The 24,140-nt window shown below is 30.4% G+C and overlaps 1 protein-coding gene across 1 annotated transcript in view; it reads left to right on the top strand.

Annotated features, from left to right (window-relative positions):
• Positions 1–20,251, top strand: part of MS3_00006417 (uncharacterized protein) — a 45,136-nt gene extending 24,885 nt beyond the window's left edge. Inside the window, exons 2-3 of the mRNA XM_012943926.2 lie at positions 11,563–11,725; positions 19,732–20,251. Coding sequence (XP_012799380.2) covers positions 11,563–11,725; positions 19,732–19,953 — 385 coding nt within the window. The 3' untranslated portion in view covers positions 19,954–20,251. The remainder of the gene's footprint in view (positions 1–11,562; positions 11,726–19,731) is intronic.
• Positions 20,252–24,140: the final 3,889 nt, after the last annotated feature.

Genomic DNA, 24,140 nt, shown 5'->3' with positions numbered 1-24,140 from the left:
GATAACTCGTTTGATATGCTTTGTGATACCATACCATTTAAGTGTTTATTATGGTAAATATATGGTGTATTGTCCAATAATAACCTATTTGGAACCAATAAATTAAACGACTCGATAACTCCCATTTTTCTCCTTTAAGTATTAAATACCACCCATCAAATAATCCTAACTTTATTTTCTATTCTTAACTATACCATTTTTTTAATGTTCCGCATTTTAAACAAGATATTACAAGGTTAACTTGTAGCAAGCCCATTCGACTACTGTATTATTTATCTGCTTATTGTAATTTAGACACTTAATCCACCATGTAATTTTCTGTGTGAGTCTGATTGAGCACAGGTCAATTTTTAATCTATTCTCCCATTGGTTGTAACACACAGACAATCAATAATTTATCCATACTTGATTAGCACTCAAAAGTGTATAGAGATTTTTAACACACACACACACACTCTTAGTTTCCCCGTTTGCTTGATTCCTGTATGCTTGCCGATTTTATCAATCCTTAACAATAAACCATCACTATAACTGGTCTTGAGGCTTTTAAATAATCTCGAGTAAATCCATAATTGTACTAGAAGATTTAGCCTTCATTAAATACTCAGTTAACGGGATACTATTTATTGGAGTCAGATATAGAAGAAACTAACCTTTACAAACTAACATAAATTACAGCAAGTAAAATAAATATTAATTTATCCATATCATATATGATAACAAACAATCATCAACTATGTTGACATCATTGTACAACAATCATAACTTATTAGTTAATGAACTGATAAATATAATAAATAAGATAACCAATTGTTTGTCATTTAATTGTATCACAATTAATCAGTTATCAAGGATCATAAATAGAGAAGTTGTTGTGTTTTTGTTTAACGTTTGTTATTTTTAAATGACACCACATTTCTATTTTATATTGAATTAATTAAATTCAACGTAAACTAGTTTCTTTTTATTATAAACTAATGATTGTTTAAATTAATTTAATAAATAATTAGTAAATAATACGGATCTATACTAGAACAATTGTGTGTTTATCTATAAACATGGATTTGTTAGTTATTTAAAACAACTAAATTAGATAAACAATTTTTCTATATTCTAAAAAAAAATTTTTTAAAAACTTTTTTTTTTCTTTTATTCTGTCAAAATTCCCTCCTCTATTGGTATTCATATACGTGGTGGTAATATTTAAACAATTATTGTTTATTTATAATTTCCATAGATGATTTGAATACGGTGATGTATATTTGGTCAATATAGTTAAAAAAACATAAATGTATATAGATTAAATGAATTCAACTTGAATGATCAAAGAATGATTATTATGGGCAGTAAATTGATGTTTAGTTGACTATAAACTTTCGTCATTTTTTATTCTATCAAATGGTATAATGTTGTTCAATATAGAGTACATTAAACCTATTTCTGAAATAAATTAATGTAATTCAGTATTAAATATAAGGTGGATTTTAACAGTTGATAATATACCGTTCTTGGAAACATTGAAAACACTATAAATAAATAAACAATGCCGAATTGAGAACTTTATTCTCAAACACATATTTTTCGTGTTAGGCAACAGTTGACTTTATTTTTTATCCATTTTCCTTGCCATCGAAAATGTCTTTTAAGTCTAGACATATGAACCATAGTTTGTTATAAATGTAGATATAGACCAACATTACTTGTATGCATTACTGAATAAACCTTTTTACGCAACATTTATTTAACTGTACCATTACTAACGTTCTCTCCTTTAGTAAACCTGTCTTTTGATTATGAATTTGGTCAGCCCTAAAAGTGAGGTTATAACAAGTAATTAGCATATCAATCATTCTCCACTGTATTATTGTATTCTTGAATGGTGGCCAACAAAAAATACATGATGGACATTTCTTATCTGTTAGAGGTCTTCAGCTAGATTTAATCCACATAAATGCTCACACCGAAAATCGAAACCAGTAATTATCATATTCAACTACAACTGCTTATTCACAAGGTTAACTATTTCATGATATCCACCAACTTGACTGATAGATCTGTTTACATATATCAAAAGTATAAGTGTGAAGCAATATCAAATAAGCCTATCTAGGCATATTTGCTGTAGCTGAGCCCTGGCCATATTCACTTCCGAATATGAGCAACAACAAGTAAGCTATTTCCAATTCCAAACTGTATCTTTTCATGTATGATAATTTAAACTCGATTTACACAAATGTTAATTCAAAGACTCATAGTAGTCAAATAAAACAGTAACAACTGTAAAACTTATGACTATATGAAAATCATTAATAAATTCTATACTCTCTAATCAGACTTTTTGTTCTATATTTCTGTATATTCTTGAAATCAAAATAAGAATAGAAAAATAACAAATTCATTTTGATTTAGCTATTCGGATTCTAATCAGATTGACTTAATGATGAAAGCATAAATAAAAACAAACAAAATTCAATTATCAACATCACGAAATACAAAATATATACAAATTTGCTATTATTGAAAAAAATTATATTTTTATTTCAGATGATAAATTAACGATGATGATGATGGTGCTGAAGTTTAAAGCATAATTATGAATCGAACATTGTTACTTGGCAGTTGGTTTCTACCAAATATCATTTAGGCCGGTCTTTAAATACACATATATCAAAAATATCAGTGAAACGTTGGAGATGCTTTTTATCATGAAACAATCATCATCCTGGCATTAGTTTTAAATGATAAAAATATTAACGTGATTTACTTTAAGTGAACATTGAAAATATGTTTCTGTATTGATGTATTTCAGCTTCTAAAGTAAAATGTTCTATTGAATCATATGAATAGAAACAGTAAGTAAACTTTCCCAAAATTTTGAAAATTTATAACTAAGTGTCATTTATATCAATTTTTAATAAGCTATGAGATTTCATTCATAACATGTTTCAAACTAACTACACCAAAATATGAAATGAAATACAATGATCAAAAGTAGGTTTCTTATTATCCCTTTACTAAAGATTATTTTTTTTTTTTGCTTAACTGATTTTTACTGATATTCCAGGCTTTTTATCAAAAAAAACCGGTCACATATTCCATAATGTTTAATTGAATAATTTTATATTTGATTCATTTTTGCATTGTTTGTTTGAATCTTCATTCTATTGTATAAACCAGTGTTTATCTGAACTTAGTGGTTAGGTGGAATCAGTGACTAAATGGGTGACATGATAGCAGTTGAAGTAAATGATACTGGATTAGAGTCCCTGGGTGAAAATTAACTCTGGAGAGTAGGTACATTTAACTGACGAATCCCAAATAGGATAAAATACCCATCGTGAATTCCACTTCTAGTTACCATCCATCTCTGTTTATCATTTGATATTCATTTTGATTACGTGAAGAAATTAAGTATTTGTAAATTTCTTTACCTAAAATACTTTATTTCAAGAATTTTATTAACATTATGAATATTCTCTAGCAAAATCTAATTAAGTAAAATACAAATTAGGTGATCTGTAGAATCTAATTTTTTAATCGAATTATATTGAAACTAAGTTGACTGTAAAAGAAGAAAAAGTTAACATATTCTAAGTTTCTATATACTGAGACAATTAGTTTCATCAGTAACTCTTTCACATACATAATATAACCTTAAGCTAATAATAAAAGTTAACTTTGTCAATGATCAAACTAATTGGATGACATTTCAGGAATATAATGATTTAGTTAACATTATTTGAACAGATCATTATCTAGATCTAAATTGTGATAATATATTGATTATTAAATATAAACCATCAATAAGGTACTTACATGTTATGTGTATGTATGTATGTATGTATTATACTTAATTGCTCAGAAGAAGATATAATTTAGGTACAGATATAAGTTTATGATCAATGTTATAGACAGTTCTTTTACTAGTGTTCCCATCTTTTTTTGATCAGAATGTAGCGATTTTAGTTTTTACTGACTGAATTTCAGTGAACTAACTGATTTCAATAAACATATTTCACTGATTTGAATATGAGTAGTGTATAGTTGTCAGTCTCATTTTGTAGTTACACTTTGACACCAAAATTACGATTATTTGAAAGTGTGTTTATTAATATATAGTCAAATGATTACTGTTTATCAACTTTACTTACCTCTTGATATGTTGTCATATTATTTGAAGTAGTATAATAAGAAATTATATTTTTGTACTGGTTAGTAACCCCACAGTAATGTGTACAAACAATACTGAATGAGATTAAAAACGAGATCCTTTAGACTGACAACAATGATAATATAATCTGTAGGCCTTTCATAGTTACATACATTGAATACGATCAATCCTGTCTATTCACAGCACTTGAATATCTTGTATTTAATCCTGTGTTTTCATAAGGGGGCCTGCTTGAAAAGTCTTAAAATAGAACTAAATAATTGTCTAGTATTTCCTGATATACGTTGGAGATGAAAGTTATCTTTAAACCAAAAAATCATTACAAACTTCTTACTTGACTTTTTTTTATGTATTATATTATCAGGTGATCTGAGTTCAATATCAGAAATCATAGTTTCATCTGAATAACTTAATTCATCAATGAAATTAAAATAATCATATAACCGAATAACTTTCCACGATTATTATATCATCTATTCACTTATATTCCGAACAGACACTGAAACAACTCATTATCAAACCATAAATAGTTTTTATTTTGATCTTTGAGTCTAAAATCATAAAATTATTGTTATGATTACAGAAACAATTAGAAATCGATTTAACTAGATAAAATATTATATATATATGTTAGACCTAATGATAAACTACTTTATGAAAAATACACATCTGTCCAATACGGACATTAGCTCCATTTATGAATATGTTTAACATTGTTACACTTCTATTATCTTATTCTTAGACACTTTTCATGACATACTATATATTAACTTAAAACACAAATTCTCCAGAGGATAATCAGTAATATATGACTAACTGAACCTGACAAATATCTTGTCAATATTTATTATTTTTCCTTAAGGAAATATTGACTTCTCAATCAATTCAATGAATGAAAAACATCAGTCCATAATGAAAATATTCTTTACATTTAATTAATCATAATAAAGCGTCTTATTCAACTTATTAATTTAATACATTATCACCATTCTGATAGTATAAGTTTTTAATCACTTGTTTAGTTGCATGTATTAAAGTGAAATTTTCATTGGTCAACATTCAAAGGACTAAATTTACAATGAATTACAATAGGTACGTAAATTTATCGAATAAACCATTTGGCTACTTATAGCATAATTAAGATTTGATTAAGTATTGTATGAACTAATTCAAAACTTAAGATATCCTCTCTTCATAGTTTTAATAAGAAATACAATATCACAAGGGTTTTTGTGGAGATTGTAGTAATTTTAACAGTTGAGATCATGAGTCAATTGAAGCTAGACCACCATTGAAAACCTGGAAGCACTGCACGGCCGTTTCTACTATCTCCACATAACCCCTTCTGATACTAACCAACATATGCTCACTAGTTACTGGCTTCAAGAGGTATATCCTGGAGTTCTAGTGAGAAGTAGTGATCAGTGGAATTCAACCGGGTCAGTTGTGAGATAGTAATTCCCTGATGACAATGGTGTATGTGTCGCTCAATTTCGTGGATTAGTTGAAGTTAGACATTAATACCGTTGGATACCGGCTGAGGAGTCCCACAATAGGAAGAAACGGCCATCTAGTGCTTCCAGGTTTTCAATTGTGGTCTAGCTTAAATTGACTCATGATCTCAACTGTTGAAAATACAATATCGCTTGAATTATGGGTTATTTTGCAGTACTCAAGCGGCCAGTTGAAAAAAAGGCTTGAAAACAGTAACAACCGGAAATAAAATCAAATTATGAGAACATAAATCTATAAGAAGAATAATCCATAAGAATCAAATCCTATTGTCTCTTATTGTTTATTTTCCTTAACTAAAATACAAGTATTTACTCCTGTTCAGTCGACAATTTATTAATCATTCTTTTATTGAATATTTTTGTGAAGGGATTATAATTTCATTGTTTACTTGTGATTACTAGTAATTTTATAAAAGAATTGTAAATTACGACTGTGTTACTGGATGTTCTTTTATTATCATCTATAAACTTTATTACTTCAGTAATTACAGTAAACAATCTACTCTTTTATTAGTTAACTATCGAAATCAAACAACTAAATAGTAATTTAAATGATATGAATGAAATATCAATACAAACATCTAAAGTTTCAATCCTTAAATTACTTACAATATCATCTCATATCATTTGAAGAAAGCTATACAATAGAGTTTACTAATTATCATTAGCTCTGAAATATATTCTTATAAACTAACTTTGACCTTAAAAGGAAAACCAATTACAGCTGAATCTTATCAGTTAACATTGATCCAAAAAAAAAATCTTGCATAACCCTTTCAATGTTACGTTTACGTTTAAAATAAAACTGCTATCAAATAATTTGACATTGTAAATATATTTAACTTAAATACAAAATAGTATCTGGATGTTTTAGATAGCGAAATTATTCATACGTCATTGGGACAAAGTAATAGTCTTTTTGTTTTCGTTGAAAATTATAGAAAATATTTACGTTACTGGGTTAGAGAATTAAGCAATCTTAATATCTTACGAATAGTGAATGAACAGAAATATTTGTAACAGTCAATATCATATGCTTAATAGATGTCAGTGCAATGAATAACTATTATTTAACAATGTTAAAATCAATTCAATGAAAGCAATTATTCTTTCTATTCATTTAATCATACAAGCAATCAACTTTGTTTTCTATTTACTGTGTAGTTTAAATAACTATTTTAAGATTGCACGGTATTCAGGACTATAGACTAATAAAATGTAAGCTCTTTAATAATATTGACAATCTTATCAACTGTTTATAATTCTTGTTGATCAGCAATGTTATTTAACAATTTGGCAAAACATCTTTTCCTTCATTATATTACATATTTAATAAAAGTGTACTATTGACTAATACTTTCTTGATAAAATCAAAAGTAAAATTACATACATTTGATTTTGCAAATGTGTAATGGATTCCTCTTTTCTTTAAAACAGTATCTTTTGTTAAGCAGTGGTGGATAGTGACTAGCAGTGGAATCCAGGACGCGCATTTCGTCCTATTTGGGACACTGCTAGCCACTCTCCATCATTGCTTACAAAAAGCTTGTGAATTAAGGCAATATCGAGGCATACCTACACTATGCACATATGCCAATAACAGACTGATCAATTGCAGTTTTAAACTCCAATGGGAAGATACAACCTAAACAATACCAAGTGATGCATCTTGTGTTGTTTGCTTGTTTATATTTTACGCGCATACACAAACACACAAGCACACTCGAATTCCTTTCTAATTAGCATTGATGTGAAGATTGAACTTGTTGTAGTTAAATGTAATTTTTATTTCCCGAAAGTGTTCTTTTTTTTAGTGATATTGACTTGATAAATTTAAACAAATCATAGGAGATAACAACAATAATAGATAATCATCCATAGCGCAAAAACGTTAGTGCATATATTATAAACAAAACTACCAGATATCGGAAACAAGTGTATTTTGTTAGTTATACTCGTGTAATTTTACGGAATAAATAATTAAATGTCAAGTGATTTTTTCTAATCATCCACGATCTTATGATGTTGAGATATCTACAGTGTTCAATATTAATTTAATGTATCCAAGTTATTGGCTTAACGAATTTTATCAAACCAATCCCCTAGTATTTTTTTAAGAATATAATTAGTAGAATTATAAGAGTTCGATTAGTTTTGAAGAGATCATTTTTACACCAAAAATTGAGTTATAGTCCATAAGTAACAGTGATATTGGTTTCTAATAGGTAGCAAAAAATTACCACTTGCTTTAAATATATACATCAATGACTTATGGGTGAACACTTGTTAAATTCGTAAAGATGTGTATTATCGTGTTGTTGCTGTCAAAGGTTATATTTTGATCACTCATTGTTATTATATGTACATCTATAGAGGATATAATTATACACTTTTTAGTATTATAGGTAAAGAGGAAGAGATAAGCATACATACAGTGAGATCATCCGCATATTTCGCAAAAGTGTTTTCTGTGGAAGATGGCAGATCATGCAGAAAAAAAGAGAAAAGAAGAGGTGAAAGAAAAGCTCCTTGTGGTACACCTGCATCAGACAGTAGAGACTCTGAACACTTTCCTCCAAATACAGTGAACTGTTCCTTTCCAGAGAGGTACGAACATAACCAGTTGGTTATTCAGCTGTCAGTATTGACGCTGATTAACTGGTTATTAGAACGCTGTCTTGGTATAGAATCAAAAACTGAAGTATAGTCCAGAAAAGCACATCGAACATACTTCTTTCCCTTTTCCAAGCTGAACACTATATTGTGATGCAGAACAGCAACAGCATCTAAGGTGCTTCTTTTGCATCTGTAAGCAAACTGATACGGATCAATATGCTGTTTTATCGCAGGCTGAAATGGAAGTATTAATATTTTTTCCATTGTTTTGAGGAAGGGTGAAGTTATTGCAATAGGTCTAAATTTCACATTCTTATCACCAGATACTTTCTTGGGTACAGAGATTATCTCCATCTTACTCCACATTTTCAGAATGAGATTAGATGAGAAGGATCTGTTAAAGATGGTTGTGAACGGATAATATAGGACGTCAGTACATTTTTTTTAAAAAGAGGTTTGGGATACCATCAGGTCCCAAACATCGGGATGGATTAAGTGACTGGAGACATCTTCGAACATCAGTTTCAGTGAAACTAGGATTACAGCTATTATTTAAACCTGTGGATAAAGAGAGCATCACATCAGATGACTGGCGTACAAAAGACTCATTCAAGTCACAAACATTCAGCTGGTTATCGCTCCTAATCTGTCTGTCACCTGTAAGTTCTTCAAAGGGTTTCCACATACTTGGAGAGCTTTTGCAAGACAAGAGTTTTTGAGTAAACATAGAGTTGAAACGTCTAATCTCTAGGTTTATCAGACCATTCAGCCTAAGAACTTCATTAGAGTTTTTCTCCTTGTACATTCTTTCGTTCACCCTCCGTAGTCGTTTTACTTGTGAATATGTAAGTCGATCAAAACTTACAAAAATGGTTCCAGTGGGACAACAAATATCAGAACAGAATTTAAGGTGACAAGTGATAACATCAGTAGTGTTTTCCAGTGAGTCATCTGTAAATAATTCCCAGTTAGTCGTACGAAACATGTTTTTCAGATTTCGGATATTTTCTTCTGAAAAATTCCTATATTTGACTTTCTTAGTTTGATGTAAGAGTTTACTCTTCCCATGCTTTCCATATACTTTAGGTAGAACACGAATTGTACAGTGATCCGAGCTAGACAATGGAGCACGTTTACGAGTCACATATATACCCACATCAATAATGAAAACGAAGTCTAAATGAACATCCAAACGAGTAGGAAAATCTACTACATTTTGGTGACCTAGTGACGTAAGGAAGCTACAGTCACATGAATTGAAATCACCATATACAACTGAAAGTGAAACACTGAAATCAGTAACAGTAACAGTGAATTCATCAGCGAAAACAGATAGCGCAGATGATGTGCAGTCTGGACTCACGTAGATATTGGTAACATAAAAATATTTGTATTTATTCATATGTTTTGGACAACATCTTAGAGTTAGACAGTCGATAAAGTCATTTGAAAACTTGAAACACACAAACGAAGATCGACACCAGTTCACGTTTACAAATGTAGCCACATCGCCGCCACACCTCTTTCTATTGTTTGATCGACCCTGAAGACATACGATTAATGTTCACTCTCTTCAACGTATATTACCAACCACCACGATGTCTATTATAGTACTTTTTTGTAACTTGTGCAGCGAAGGGTCGTAGGCTTTTCATAAAAGCGCCTGTCTAGGTTATGCAATTAACGGACATAATGAGAAGTTAAAACAAAATGAAAAAACAGATAATTTTTTGAAATAATTAGATGGCAGAAACAGGTAGCCCAGATATTCAAGCAGACCACCGTTATTTATTTATTTAAACCTTTTTTCCTTATTTTGTCTTTGTTACTGCTTCTTGTGTAAGATACTTGTTGAAATACCCTGTGCTGAGAAATCTATATTGTACCAAAATATAATACTGAATAAAGCCATTGATAATAACAATCTACAGAGGATATAATTATACAGTCTACTTGTTAAAAAATTATAATGGAGCGTTCTAAATTACACTATAAACCTAATGTGACTGAAAAAACTTTAAATGTTATCTTTATATAATAAAATATTTAATAGTTGAGTTCATAAGTAAATTGAAACTAGACCTTCGTGTAAAACGTGAAAGCGCTGAACAACCGTTTTATCCTCGTATAGGACTCCTCAACAGTGCGCACTCACCAGCTCGCTTCGCGAGATATCGAACACAGGACCTATCGGTCTTGCGCACAAACGCTTAACCTCTACACCACTGAGCCGTCTGGCATCCAATGGTGTTAATATCTAACTTCAACCAATCCACAAAATTGCACCATCGTCCATCATTGTCATCAGTGAGTTACTATCTCACCACAGACCTGTTTGAACTCCACTGGTCACAGCTTCTCACTAGAACTCCAGGAAATACCTCTTGAAACCAGTCACTAGTGAGCACATGATGATTGTTATCTCCACAAAACCCTCTTCTGATAATAAAATATTTCTTCACTTTATATTGAGCTACAAAAAACTTGGATAATTTGTAAGCTATTCCATATAGTCTCAAAAAGAATAGTGACTAATTTATATAATCAGATATCTGTTTTTGATGCCATTTTTAAAATAATCATATTTTGTGTTTTTGAACACTTTTTACTACCAATATGTACAAATGAATAATTGAAGATAGTGACACTTCACTATGATATTTATTTGCTTACCAATTATTATTTATAAATGACCGGAATACTGTTTATGTCCAATTTAAATATTTACCTAAAGGTTATTTTACTATTGATTAGTTTATTTATTTTTATTTAAGTCTAATTTTGTTCTCATAAAAGAACAAAAGAGAAGAAACAATTGAAGAGAAAATTTTTACTTCTTGATATTACCTTATCTGTTATGAATGTACAAGTTCTTATAAATTTGTTTAAATCTATAAATTAAACATTCTTAGAAGAATGTTTACATTGACTAACTAAATTTGATAAAACAAATTAAAGAGCTGACATAAATAAAAAAAACGTTAACTCTCCCTAGATTAAGCAAGCATGATTTCAATTATATTAGCAACGTTATAGGGACTTTCTACTTAATGAAAGTTCATTAAATTACTTAAACAAAATGCATTTATTAAGATCATGAGATCAACTAATATTCTTAATGGAATAAAATGCCTTAAAAGTTTTATTTGAAAGCTTATTTATATAACTTATATATACTTTTAATACATAACAGCTTCATATTTCACATTTCTTATCCTCTATTATAATGATGTATTTGTTTTTATATTTATAATTTGTCAGATATGGTGATATGATACCATCTACAGTATTGGGTAAAATAATTGGTAGTATTTGTTCTTTATGCGGTGTATTAGTTATAGCTTTACCAGTACCAGTAATTGTATCAAATTTCTCACGAATCTATCAAAGAAAACAAAGAGCAAATAAACAAGTTATGCGACAAGTAAGTCTATATTTGTAATTTTATCCTTTTAGTTATAGATTTGATTAAGAAGTATTATAGTTAAGAAGTTTTTTTCTAACAAAGTAATAAACAACTAATTTTATTCAGCTCTTTAATGTACTTAGTCTATTTTAGTAACTGGCAAAACTTTAATAATAATAATAATAATAATAACTATTTTATTTATATAAAAGTGAAGAGAAAATATTCATTTAGTAATACCGACTATACCAATAATTGTGGTATTAATCACTTTAATGTTCTTTAAAATATTGATAATTATCAAGTTTTCTACTTAGAGTAGACTTTTTGGTTATTATCAGAAGGGGTTTTGTGGAGATCGTAGTAATTTCAGTAGTTGAAATCATGAGTCGATTGAAGCTAGATCACCATGGAAAATCAGTGGTCTAATGGTTAAGCGCTCGCGCGTGAGACTGGTAGGTCCTAGATTCGAATCTCGCAGGGGGCGGAATCGTAGATGTGCACCACTGAGGAGTCCCATACTAGGACGTAACGACCATCCAGTGCTTCCAGGTTTTCCATGGTGGTCTTTGATTATCGGTTACAATCCCAATAAATATTTTGTACACAAAAACAAAATTTAGTTCACAGATCAAGAAGGACTATGGTGAAGTTCTGACGAACTACTCATTGACTAAATAAACAATATGCTGTGAAATATACTGCGAAATATGAACTGAAGCTTCCATCTTTTCTTATTTTTGAAAGTGATCTTTCTAAACTATGCTTATGTATTGCGTCAAATTGATCACTTTCATTAAACTTTGTTACTATTCTATGTTTAAATTGTTATTATTCCTTGAAAAGAATTTGTTATAGAAACAAAACTTGTAATCTTTTTAAATTATTTACTTTTAATTCATTTTACTGCATTAAGACTCACTATGCAACAGTTGTAAAGTTGATCTAATAAGCAAACTATAATTTAACAACCATAAGAATTATGTTTAGGAGTTTTTACAAGTTAACATAATACTCAGTATAGATTTTCAAGCTAAAATATTTGGCCTCATTTTGTTCAGTTTAATTTTACTTCACACTCATTATGTCCCGTTTTCTTTAGGTAAAAAGATGGTTTCTTCATATAAATTTTGTGAAATTTATGATTCAATTCAAGTGCTTTTGTAACTAACTTTAAATTAATCAAAATTCAATATAAAAACAATTAGAAAATAATTCATAAGTAGTTGATCATTTAATTCCACTTATCTGCACCCCATTGTTCATCTTAGTTGTTTAACTTTTCAATTACATAAGTCATTTATACAGTTTTGTAAATTTTTATTTCATTAAACTAATTGTATAACTTAATGAGTTTTTTTATTTTTGTTTTCTATTAATTACATAAATAATAAATAGATTAAATGGTAATAAAACTTCTATAGTTTCCTGTAAATTAAAATAATTAATGATTAAGTGAATGAATTTAATCTAAAATTTTGTGGATTTGAGTACTTTGATAAATAATATTTACAAACAGTATAGGACATTGTTGAGGAGTCTCACAATAGGACGAAACGGTTGTTCAGTGCTTCCAGGTTTTCTATGGTGGTCTAGTTTCAATTGGCTCATGATTTCATCTATGAAAGTATAGTATATGTGAAAATCAAATCTATGAAATTATGCAGCTTAACTATTAAATATCAGTGTAAAATGGGAGAATTATAATACAATAAAATAATTTAACTGATAATTAAATGAATTTAGATGAATATTTTGACAGTCAAAATTTATGATGAATTTGGTGTTTTAAAAATCCAACACTGAACCGCTTATCAGTAATTTATTATTCGTATAGGGATTTTGTGGAGGTTGATGAGCTTTCATGATTACATCAAGCATTAATTATAGTTACAAAACCACGGAAAATAAGAAAATATTGAACATCTGCTTTGTTCTAATGCAGAACTTCTCACAAGTGAGCACTCACGATCCTATTACAGATAATCGAACGCAGGACCTCAGGTCTCGCATTGATCGTTCAAACTCTAGACAGCTAAATCGACGCATAATGATATTTATAACTAAATTCAGTCAATTTGCGATACTTTAGTCACTAATAGTAGTAACAAAAATATATATGGAACAGTAAGTCAAGTAAAATCTTAAGCATGAGCGAGGTGAGAGGCTATTATTAAATATTTTTATATGATATATATGCTATTATAGCTAATCACTATGATGCCTGAAGTTATTAAAGAACTTCTGATTGAAAGCTAAGTAGCATCTTATTTTTTCAAAAAACTATTACTGTCTTCGGTTTCGAGATGGAATCTATCACAAGCGTAAACTTGTCCCTTGGTGTATACAAATAAAATAAAGTGTGGTGGCTCGTATAATATCAAGCCCACATAGGTTATTCTAGTTTTGGACAGACTTATTTATTCTTGTCAAGCCACATTTTGACCCTGTCAGTTATTTGCTTATTAACCTCAATTATTTTTATATGGTCGTATGTGTGCTAATTCCTTACTCTATTCATGATATATCTGTAACTCATTTTTGTTTGATTATAAATATTGATTAACGCTTGATTAAATCGGGTTGACTCAATCACCCTCTCAACTGCGCGTCATTCCGTTTCGCTTCACTCTCTTCTCTTTGCTTTCTTCGCTTCGTTTCTTCGATCATTTATCTGGATCAACGATTATTTGAAATATGTGACTCATTTAATTCCATTATTCACAAACGTGATTTAAGTCGATATTTATATACAACGGTTTGTGGCATGTATATTTCAATAGCAATCACCATACGATGTGACTGAAGTAAGATACCTAGCCACTAAAGTGGTAGGCCCGTCGATAACATAATCATCCGATCTAATTGGCGTTAAAATAAAAGGCCACCAGAAATGGTAAGCCCGAATTTAGGAATCTCGTCGATAACATCAATATCATCATACCACTGCCAATTTAGTTTTCATTTTAAATTTAATTTAGATAGCGATTGAGTATTCAATAATAGGATCAAGTAGATGAATAATATAATAAATGTGTAGTGTTGAACAATACAACAATCGCCGACAATTTTAATCGCTACTTCAGAACATTATTTCACATAACGTTGTAGGACAAAATACGTGACCTGTAGTTGCAAACCACTAAAATGTGATATATATATATATATTAATCAATCTAAAATTTTGGTGATCTAAATGTTTGCAATATCTTACACCACTTCAACCATTAACACTATAAACAGCTGAGTAATATTATTTTGATACTGTAAAAATAGGAATCAATATTTGAAGTGGTAAAATTTGACTAACAACCAAAAATGTTGATTTCTAATTAAGCTATTTCTTATCATTTAGATTGTTGATATTTGATTTCTTTTGCTAAGTTCCTTAATAATATTTACTTAAGATTGAAGTATTTTACTTAAAACAGATAACAGCTCATCCATCCTTCGTAATACAATCAATTCATGTTAATTAGTAATTGTCACATCTCACATAAACAACGAATAAATAATAATAATAATAACAATAGTTATAATGTTACCATAAGTGAATCAAAGTAGATGATGGCAAAAAATGAAAACAAGTGTTCTATCTATAACAATGATGATCAACATTGAATAAAGTAATTTATTTTTCTCTTTGTTTACTAGAAAAACTAAGCTTTTCTTTTTTGATCATACTGATACATAAATCAAAAATATAGCTTACTGATTTCCTACGATTTGTCATAGTTACAAACAATTCCTACTAACCAACTTTTAAATGAATAGCTCAGAATTTTATTTTTTTAAATAATCGTAGTCTATAAAGTGAGTAAAGGCAATGGATATTGGAATAGAATCGTATTGAATCACTAACTGAGTAAAGTTGAAACATAGATCAGTAAATTCCAATTCAGTGGATCAACAGTATCACTGTAAAACTTGAAGTCATTAGGCTCTATCTCTTATGACGTCATATGTGTTCACTGACAAAATGTTCTAACCAAAGACTGCAAAATTATTTGGTGGTTTATGATTAACATCCCTTTTTCCTTCCAACATTGGATGTTGTTGGAACTGAAACGAAGAAACGTACTGTACAATTTACATAGAATTTAAATGAATAGCATGGTATATGAAAGGCAGAAAGTTTCATTTAAATCTAGAGATTATAACGGACTAAGTATTAGTAATAGGATTCTGAACATAGTAGGAGGTCAAATGATAACTAGAGATTATTGGAGTCTTATTTATATAATTCCATTTGTTTATCACCAACATGTGTTTGTAAAATATTCTATTTACTAGATTATAAAGCTGACAAGTTTTAAAAGGCGACGATATTCTGCAAGTTCACTGGTAGAATAAATTCGATTATCTTTTGAAAATAAAACAATGAAAATATATGACTCGAGTCACTGACTGATCTTATTTAAATAACCACTGAATATTAGGAAAAACTGAAAAGTTCTTTAGTCCTAGTATGTGACTCCATGATCTCATAGAGAAACAAGCTCAGGGTCTATGGGTCTCTTGAGGAATGTTTGATCCTAAGAACACTTAGCTAACATCCAGCTGCTCACATATTTAACTATAGTTTTAAAAGATGAATCCAGAATTCTAGTGATAAGATGTGACTAGTGATGTTTAACTATGTCGAATGTGCAACAGTTTCTGACTCAGGATTGCAAATTGATTAGAGTTAGACTTGTATGTCATTTGATGTTAATTTAGTGATTTAGAGGTTAGGCACTCTCTGAGACACTTAAAGGCTATATGTTCCATATCTTGTGGGGTCATGAGTATGAACTTTAAGGAGTCCCACACAAAAACAAAACATCTGTTCAATCCTTTGTGATTTTCATTGTTCGTTTAAACAAACTCAGTCCATTGGGTTAACTATGGAATTCGGCAGTCTCCGCAAGTCTACAGTGCTTGATAAGTGTACGGATTTAGAAGCCTTGGAAAGCAGTTTCTTAAGATTATATTCCTGAAAATATTTACAAGTCTTTTTCACAAATATAATAAATCACATCCTATTAATTAATGCTTAGAGGAAATGGCTTTTGATATTCTTTAAAAGTATGTTACCTAATCAGTTATAATCCACATTATTTAGCACGATTATCATAGATGTGATAACAGAGCCATTCATTTTGCGAAATAAGTACGTTGCTCTTAAGCAAATTACGTTCATCACCCAACACTAAACAAAACAAAACTAAGTAATTTCAATGGTTAAGATCATGAATCAGTTGAAGCTAGACCACCATGGAAAACCTGGAAGCACTCCAGGTTTTCCATGGTGGTCTAGCTTCAACTGATTCATGATCTTAACCATTGAAATTACTACAATCTCCACAAAAACCCATCTGATATTAATCAAAACTAAGTACTTTTATAATAGCTTTGATCAGACTTCTGAGTAAGTTCACTTTTTGTCAAGCGAATAAATTTGTCATTTTAATTAGGGTATTTTATGACTTTCGGATATACTTTGTCATTTGTGATCTTGACGCTTTCACGAATGCTTGATTAATGCCTTTTATATACTCTAAACGGTTTATATCCACCCTAAATGTGACTTCCATGTTATGGGAGTGTGACGAGCAGTGTATGCCAAATCTGGAAGAGAAAAACTGAGTGAATAACTTGGCAAGCATAGATTATCTATAGTTTATATTCATCACGGATTGATCTCATTTGAACTATTATTAAAAACAAGGAGAAATGGATAGCTACTTGTCATAGTATAGAGCCACTTAAGTGTGCACCCATGATCCTACCAGGTGTAGAATCAATGACATTCAGGTTTCATGGCAAACTTCTTGAACTCTGACCAAGTTGTTCTAAAAGGTCCTGAGCCTAAACCATGGTAATGTCATTAGTGCACACCGCTAAGTAATCTCATGCTAGGAAAAAGCACTTTTCCAATGCACTCTGTTTTTTTTTTAATATTACCGTAACTGAAACCAAAGTGCGACTAATACAACCAACAAATCTATCCAATCTCTATAAAACCCCTTCAGCTAATTGACTCATACTTTGAAATAGTAAATATATTTTATTGACTGGAAATAACAAGGAACGTTTTCAGTTCAAGTGTATTCTTTCAGTGATGTGACGAGTGATGATGAGCTAGACAGTTCGGTTATGATGATCCATTGGCATTCTAGAGAATACTGTCAACTGATAACTCAGTTATAAGTTAATGTTTCACCTGTGCTTAAACAAGTCAAGAATAATGATCTTACCTGTGACTGTTTATCTTCACAAGCTTTGCACTGATTTGTGTTCATTAAAAAATTACTCTGATAACTGCATTACCATCAGAATCAGAAGGAGTTTATGTTAATCGATATGGTTTAAACGATAACGTTTATCAAAGAGTTTCAAAAAAATGAGAATGTGTAAAACTTTCTATATTAAATTCAAGTCGTTTAAAGACATAATTTACTACAAGAAACAATTACAACCCAATACAAGTTTGCAAACTACTATTTCATCTCATCTTTTAAGATAAGTTTTCCTGAGGTTTACATAGCATCGTTTTAACATAAACAACTAACACTAAAGTTATCTCTTAAATACGTCACATCAATAATGAAGCGACAAGAATTAGGCCATAGAATGATAACGTATGTAAACCAATATCATAACATATATTTTCCATTTGACTCAATTGAACTTGATTGAAAGAACATCGAAATCCATGTTCTTAATAATTTCATATCTATTTCAAATGAGAAATAGGAAAAATATTCAGCAAACCATTTGACCCATTTGATTTTTTAAACACGGTATTCTTCTAAATTTAATATCTACTGAATTCTTTTTACAATATTTATTTATGCATGAAGAAATTCGTATCATTTTATGATTCTATGAAAGGACTTTAAATAGCTCGACTTGAATATCATCGTTAAAAAGAGATAAGGACAATATTTTTCTATCCTTATTCAAAATTTTGTGTTACGGAAATGATAGTAAAATGCAATTCTTTAAACGTCAGAATTTCCGGAATCTATTCCTCACTAAATAAGCTCTGATTCTTCAGCATGCATCGGTGACATACACAAAGATCACTTAACCTATCTCAAGAGTTATATAATCTTTACTTAGTTGCTATTTCATAAGAGTTCAGCCCCAATAGAAGAAACTCATATGGTTCCTGGTGAATAAGTTGCATGTCTGCCTACCAAAGGGCTAATGTAGCTTCTTAAAGTTTGTTGTTTGTTAAGTCTGTGGAAAACTAGAAAAATGCAGCATTCTTCATCTATCATCTGGTAAGAACATATTCCATGGGGTGATAATGCGAATCTCCTACCTCACTAATTATCCCTTTACTTATCACAAAACCAGTGAATATTGTTAGTATATGTGTTTCACAAAAAAAGTCTAATAAACGTTAGATCTGCGAAAGTTAAAGTTTTTGCGGAATATATAGAATGATCATATATGACTTTCTGATAATGTCTTTCGATAAAAAGAATTCTTTTTAATAAATCAGTTTATTATAATGTTCATTTTTAATAAGAAAAAACAACCACTAAATAATATAAGCCATTCAGTAAAACAGATCCATATGTTAGCAAAATAACGGATTTATATAAACTAATTGAAGCTACTTGTCATTTAAATCATGTTGACTATTTCACTGCAACACAAAGTAATATGTAAAATCAGGAAAGCCACAGCATCCACCACGATATGAGAATCCTTTCAGCATCATTAACTCCTATATATATATATATATATATATATATATATATATATATATATATATATATATATATATATATATATATGTATATATATATATATCACCCTACTCCCTGATAGTTATTATATGATGAGTTATATAATTCATATGAAGATAGAGATCATGGAGACGAGTTTAATCATACTTTTATTGATAATTTTTGTAATCACTTCAGAAATTTAGAATTAATTTAGACTGTTTGAAAATAATATTGTTTGAATAGAGATTGAACTGACCATTAAATTATCAAATTTTCTGTTTTTTTCCTATTAAACAGTCTTTACGTGTTGCAAATGAACTTTCAAGAACAAGTCAGCCTATATACAATCAAACCAGAATGTCAAAAGCAAATATTTCAACACATATGAGATTAAAACCTTTATCATCCAAATCAAACTATCGAATATCACATAACTTTATAGAACATGGATCTACAACACAAACAACTCTGAGAGCATTAGCCAACTGGTCTAGAAGACGAACAAGACTGAGATCTTAATTTTTTTCTGAATAAAACACAACAATCCGTCTAAAGCTAAACAAATTAGACAATAATATTAGATCCACCAAGTTCTCTTCGAAATCGAAATCAAATATAAAGCAAATGCAATGTATTTCATGAAGTGATTTTTATGAAACTATCTAATTTCATCATTTTATTTGTTAATTTTTATTATTTCTCACTGAATTCAAATCTTTTATTTGGACTGTTTTGTTTTAAATATGTTGCAAATATTACTCGGACAATTGTATTTTGGAAATAACTATTATAAATATAGTTTACATAAGTAAAATAGCATCAATTGTTTTTATAAGATAAATAGATTTTGATTACAGAAGTTTAGCAAGTGTTCACATTATGATTATTTCCTAAGGTACCATATATATAATCGAACAATATTGTTTTCAATTAGACTTTACGTCTATAGCAATATAATCGTTTTTCAATATCACTATATCGTAATTAGTTATTCTCTGAAATGTTTTACGGTAGATGTTGCAAATTTAAAACGAAATTTCTATTTTTAAACAGTCAATCATAAATACTCTTGATAAGTCTTGTGAAGCATGAAACTTTAGTTCAAAGTTTATCATTCATTAAGCTTAATTATTGACTTACGCATTCAGAAATGAGATATTAGAAATTTAAGTTGGAAGTAAAAATACCAGATGATTGCATTGAAGTGGATATGAATTAGCTCTGTAGCAAAGGTTATTTCATTCCTATTATACATCTTTATTGTAGGGTGAATGTAAGAAAACTTGAGCTTTAACTTAATTGTAATGAATGACTATATATATATATATATATATATATATATATATATATATTGATATAACAATCTTTTCTCGTACTACACAATGAAATCTTAGTAGAAAAGCTTTCAGAATAAGTGAAAAAACGTTATATGTGTACAGTTTTAACGAAATGTTTATTTTAACTGCGGAATACATGAATAAATAATGTTGCTGCTAAACGTGTATAGGTTGTCAACATGTCATTTGCTGTAATTACTACCTTCAGAAACTTTTGCGGTTTATTTCATTGAAAATTGATGTCATAGATAGGCAGCTGTATGATTTAACAGCTTTCCATTTTTCATGTACTTGGTGGATTATGATGGATGCCTGCTAAATACGTCTGTACTTAAGCGTAGTTTAAAATACTGAATGGAAAACACAAATGTGAAATGACTTGGAACTTCATATGAAATCTTAATACAAAATCTACACTCCAGTAAGCAATGCCATTATTGATTGTAAGATTGTTGTTTAAAAAAGACGTAATCATTGAACTTCCGTCTCGTTTTTGCATGCCCTATAGTATGACACATTGGTTATCACTCACAAATACACTGCTGCATACATATGCTTCTTGTTTTCAATTATCCGCTGTCACGATAACGGAACTCTAGTATATTTACTGTCCATGTTTACAGATTACAGTGATATTCTCATTGCATACTTTATCTGGATATACATCTCGGATTATGATAATTATAGTTGGAATTACTAACTACTTGTAATTGTGGATTGCAAGACCAAAAGAAACTCTAAAACGTTTATTCCTGACAACTTAATTAACGTCAAGTATACTTTTCTTGTGTGTACAATTTATATTTAGTATATTAAAACATTAGTTTTCTTTGGTAATAACCTTTTTATCATTTTTGAAATTGATATATTTTGGTCCACTACTGGTTATCTTGCTACCAGGCAGGAGAGTGGCTGACTGCAATATGAAGGATTATAAAATCAGAATGCAGATGAGTGAAAAGAAGATACCGGTCAGAATAAATGAAGGGATAATTAATGCGGACAATATGGACTGAAAAAAGTCAAATGACGACATAAATATGAAGGTGATAAAGAGTGAGGCCGGCAGAGATAGGTTGACAATGATGTGTGGTATTTGTACGAACTAATGATTCCTTTGTACTTGATTTTAAATTGCAAATATAATGAGTTCATTTGTGGCCATCTAGCTCTACCTGCCTTAAATTGCAATATTTCGGCGATTCTTAGCACATTGATTCGAATACCTCTAGTTATCATGTAACACTACTAATAAAAATAAAAAGTAGTGGTTTTATTGTCTTAAAAGTTCTCTGAAGTGTCCTAATTCATGGTACTTTCATCCTCTGAAATCGGGCAATTGACAATAAGGTCCTGTTTGATTGAACTCATGAACATGACGTGGAGTTGTTATTTACTGCCGCTCTTTGACCGCTTACTAGGAACATTCGTGATTTGCTTTTATTCTTCCAGGTGGGAATTTAGTCCATTTTGGTTGAAAACACTTTTGTTTACTATAAGGTACTTAGTAGTTATATTCACTAAGCACTTTTTTGCCATATAATACTCGATTCTTCAGTAAAGTCTCGACTTTTTGATGGTCAAGAGGAATATGAACACAGTGAATCTGTAGTGGCATTGAACCATAACCACACAATCCTCAAAGCTGAACACGAGAATACTCGGTAAACAGATATTCAATACTTAACGCGGAGAAATATCTAACGATGGAAAAGGTGGGAACAATGAGTATAATTAATTGGAGTTGATCGGATGACATGGCTCAGCCATGTAGGCGTGGTCCCTGCGGAATGTTACTTAATATCCTTTATTCATATTAAATATAATAATAATAAATATATATATATATATTTCTGCATGCGCAGATACACGCCATTTTTACAGGCATGATCTATAAATTACAACACATGTTGGTTCACAAAATGCTTCGCAACTTATTAAGTTTATAGTTGTTATAAAGTGTACTCGTGGGGCGCTTGCTGTAAACAGTGACCTTGAGGAGACACGTACGTCAAGTTTGTTCCAGACGTCAGAATTTTCATAGCTGTGCCCTCAGAGCAAGTTTCTGAAGAAGAAAAAGAAGCGAAACAGAAGAGCAGAAAAGCACTTGGATATGAACACCAAACGTTGCTTAACATTGTGTAGTAGAAAGGACAGAGGTATAATAAATTAGAATAAATTCATATTATATCTTGTTAGAGTGAAATGAAGCTGGAGGCTCCATATTAGAGAATGTAGTAATAAATAACAATGAGTTGTGTCGTTTAACGAGTTGTAGTAAGCTCACATGAAGGAAAGGGAGTCAAGGCTGGTACAAGGTAAGAGGTTTATTAGAAGGGTGTGTATATGGAGGGTGAAGTGTTATATTGTTCTTTCGCTAGCCTAGGCTTGTTCTCCATCATGTATTGGTAATTGTTACGATATATTGAATTGGTGTAGACGATGATGTGACTTCCACGTAAGACCTTATAGATTAGGCAGTTACATCATGAAAAATCTACGATTTTAGGATTGGGTCCATTATTAGAGCAGTACTAATATGATGGTAGACCATAATTCTACAGATCTGATACGAATATGAAGGCTCGAATCGGCAAAGCAAGAGCAGCATATTTACAACTGAAGAACATCTGGAACTCGAAACAACTGTCAACCAAAATCAAGATCAGAATTTTCAATACAAATGTCAAAACACTTCTACTGTATGGGACGGAAACCTGGAGATCTACGAAAGCCATCATTCAGAAGATATAAGTGTTTATTAACAGATGTCTATGCAAAATACTTCAGATCCGTGGGCCGGACACTATTAGCAACAACGTACTGTGGGAGAGAACAAACCAGATCCCAGAGGAGGAAGAAATCAGGAAGATGCGCTGGAAGTGGATAGGACACACGTTGAGGAAAGCACCCAACTGCGTCACAAGACAAACCCTCACATGGAACCTTCAAGGTCAAAGAAGAAGAGGAAGATCAAAGAACGTGTTACGCTGAGAAACGGAGACAGACATGAGAAAAATGAGCGAAAGTTGGACAGAACTGGAAAGGAAGTCTCAGGACGGAGTGGGTTGGAGATCGCTGGTCAGCGGCCTATGTTCCAATGGGAGTAAAAAGCGTACTTAAGTAAACTTTATTTTTCGATAGAACATTCCTACATAATGGTACTACATGAATCCTTTACACTTTTTGTATATTGATGTAATAATTGACTATTAGTGACTCAACAAAGCTTTTTAACACATTCAGAAGAACTCAGAGCCTTGGCTTGATCTAATGACTCTTGGTTTCGTTGGGTCGTCCTCCAAGTTCAGAATAAATACACGTATGTCGTTTGCCACAATATTATTAAAGAAGAACGAGACATCCATC

This window comes from Schistosoma haematobium, chromosome 2 (genome assembly GCF_000699445.3).
Source record: "Schistosoma haematobium chromosome 2, whole genome shotgun sequence".
Classification (NCBI taxonomy): Eukaryota; Metazoa; Platyhelminthes; class Trematoda; order Strigeidida; family Schistosomatidae; genus Schistosoma; species Schistosoma haematobium.
The sequence above is the reverse complement of the archived record's forward strand: the minus strand, read 5'-3'. Positions and strand labels throughout refer to the sequence as shown.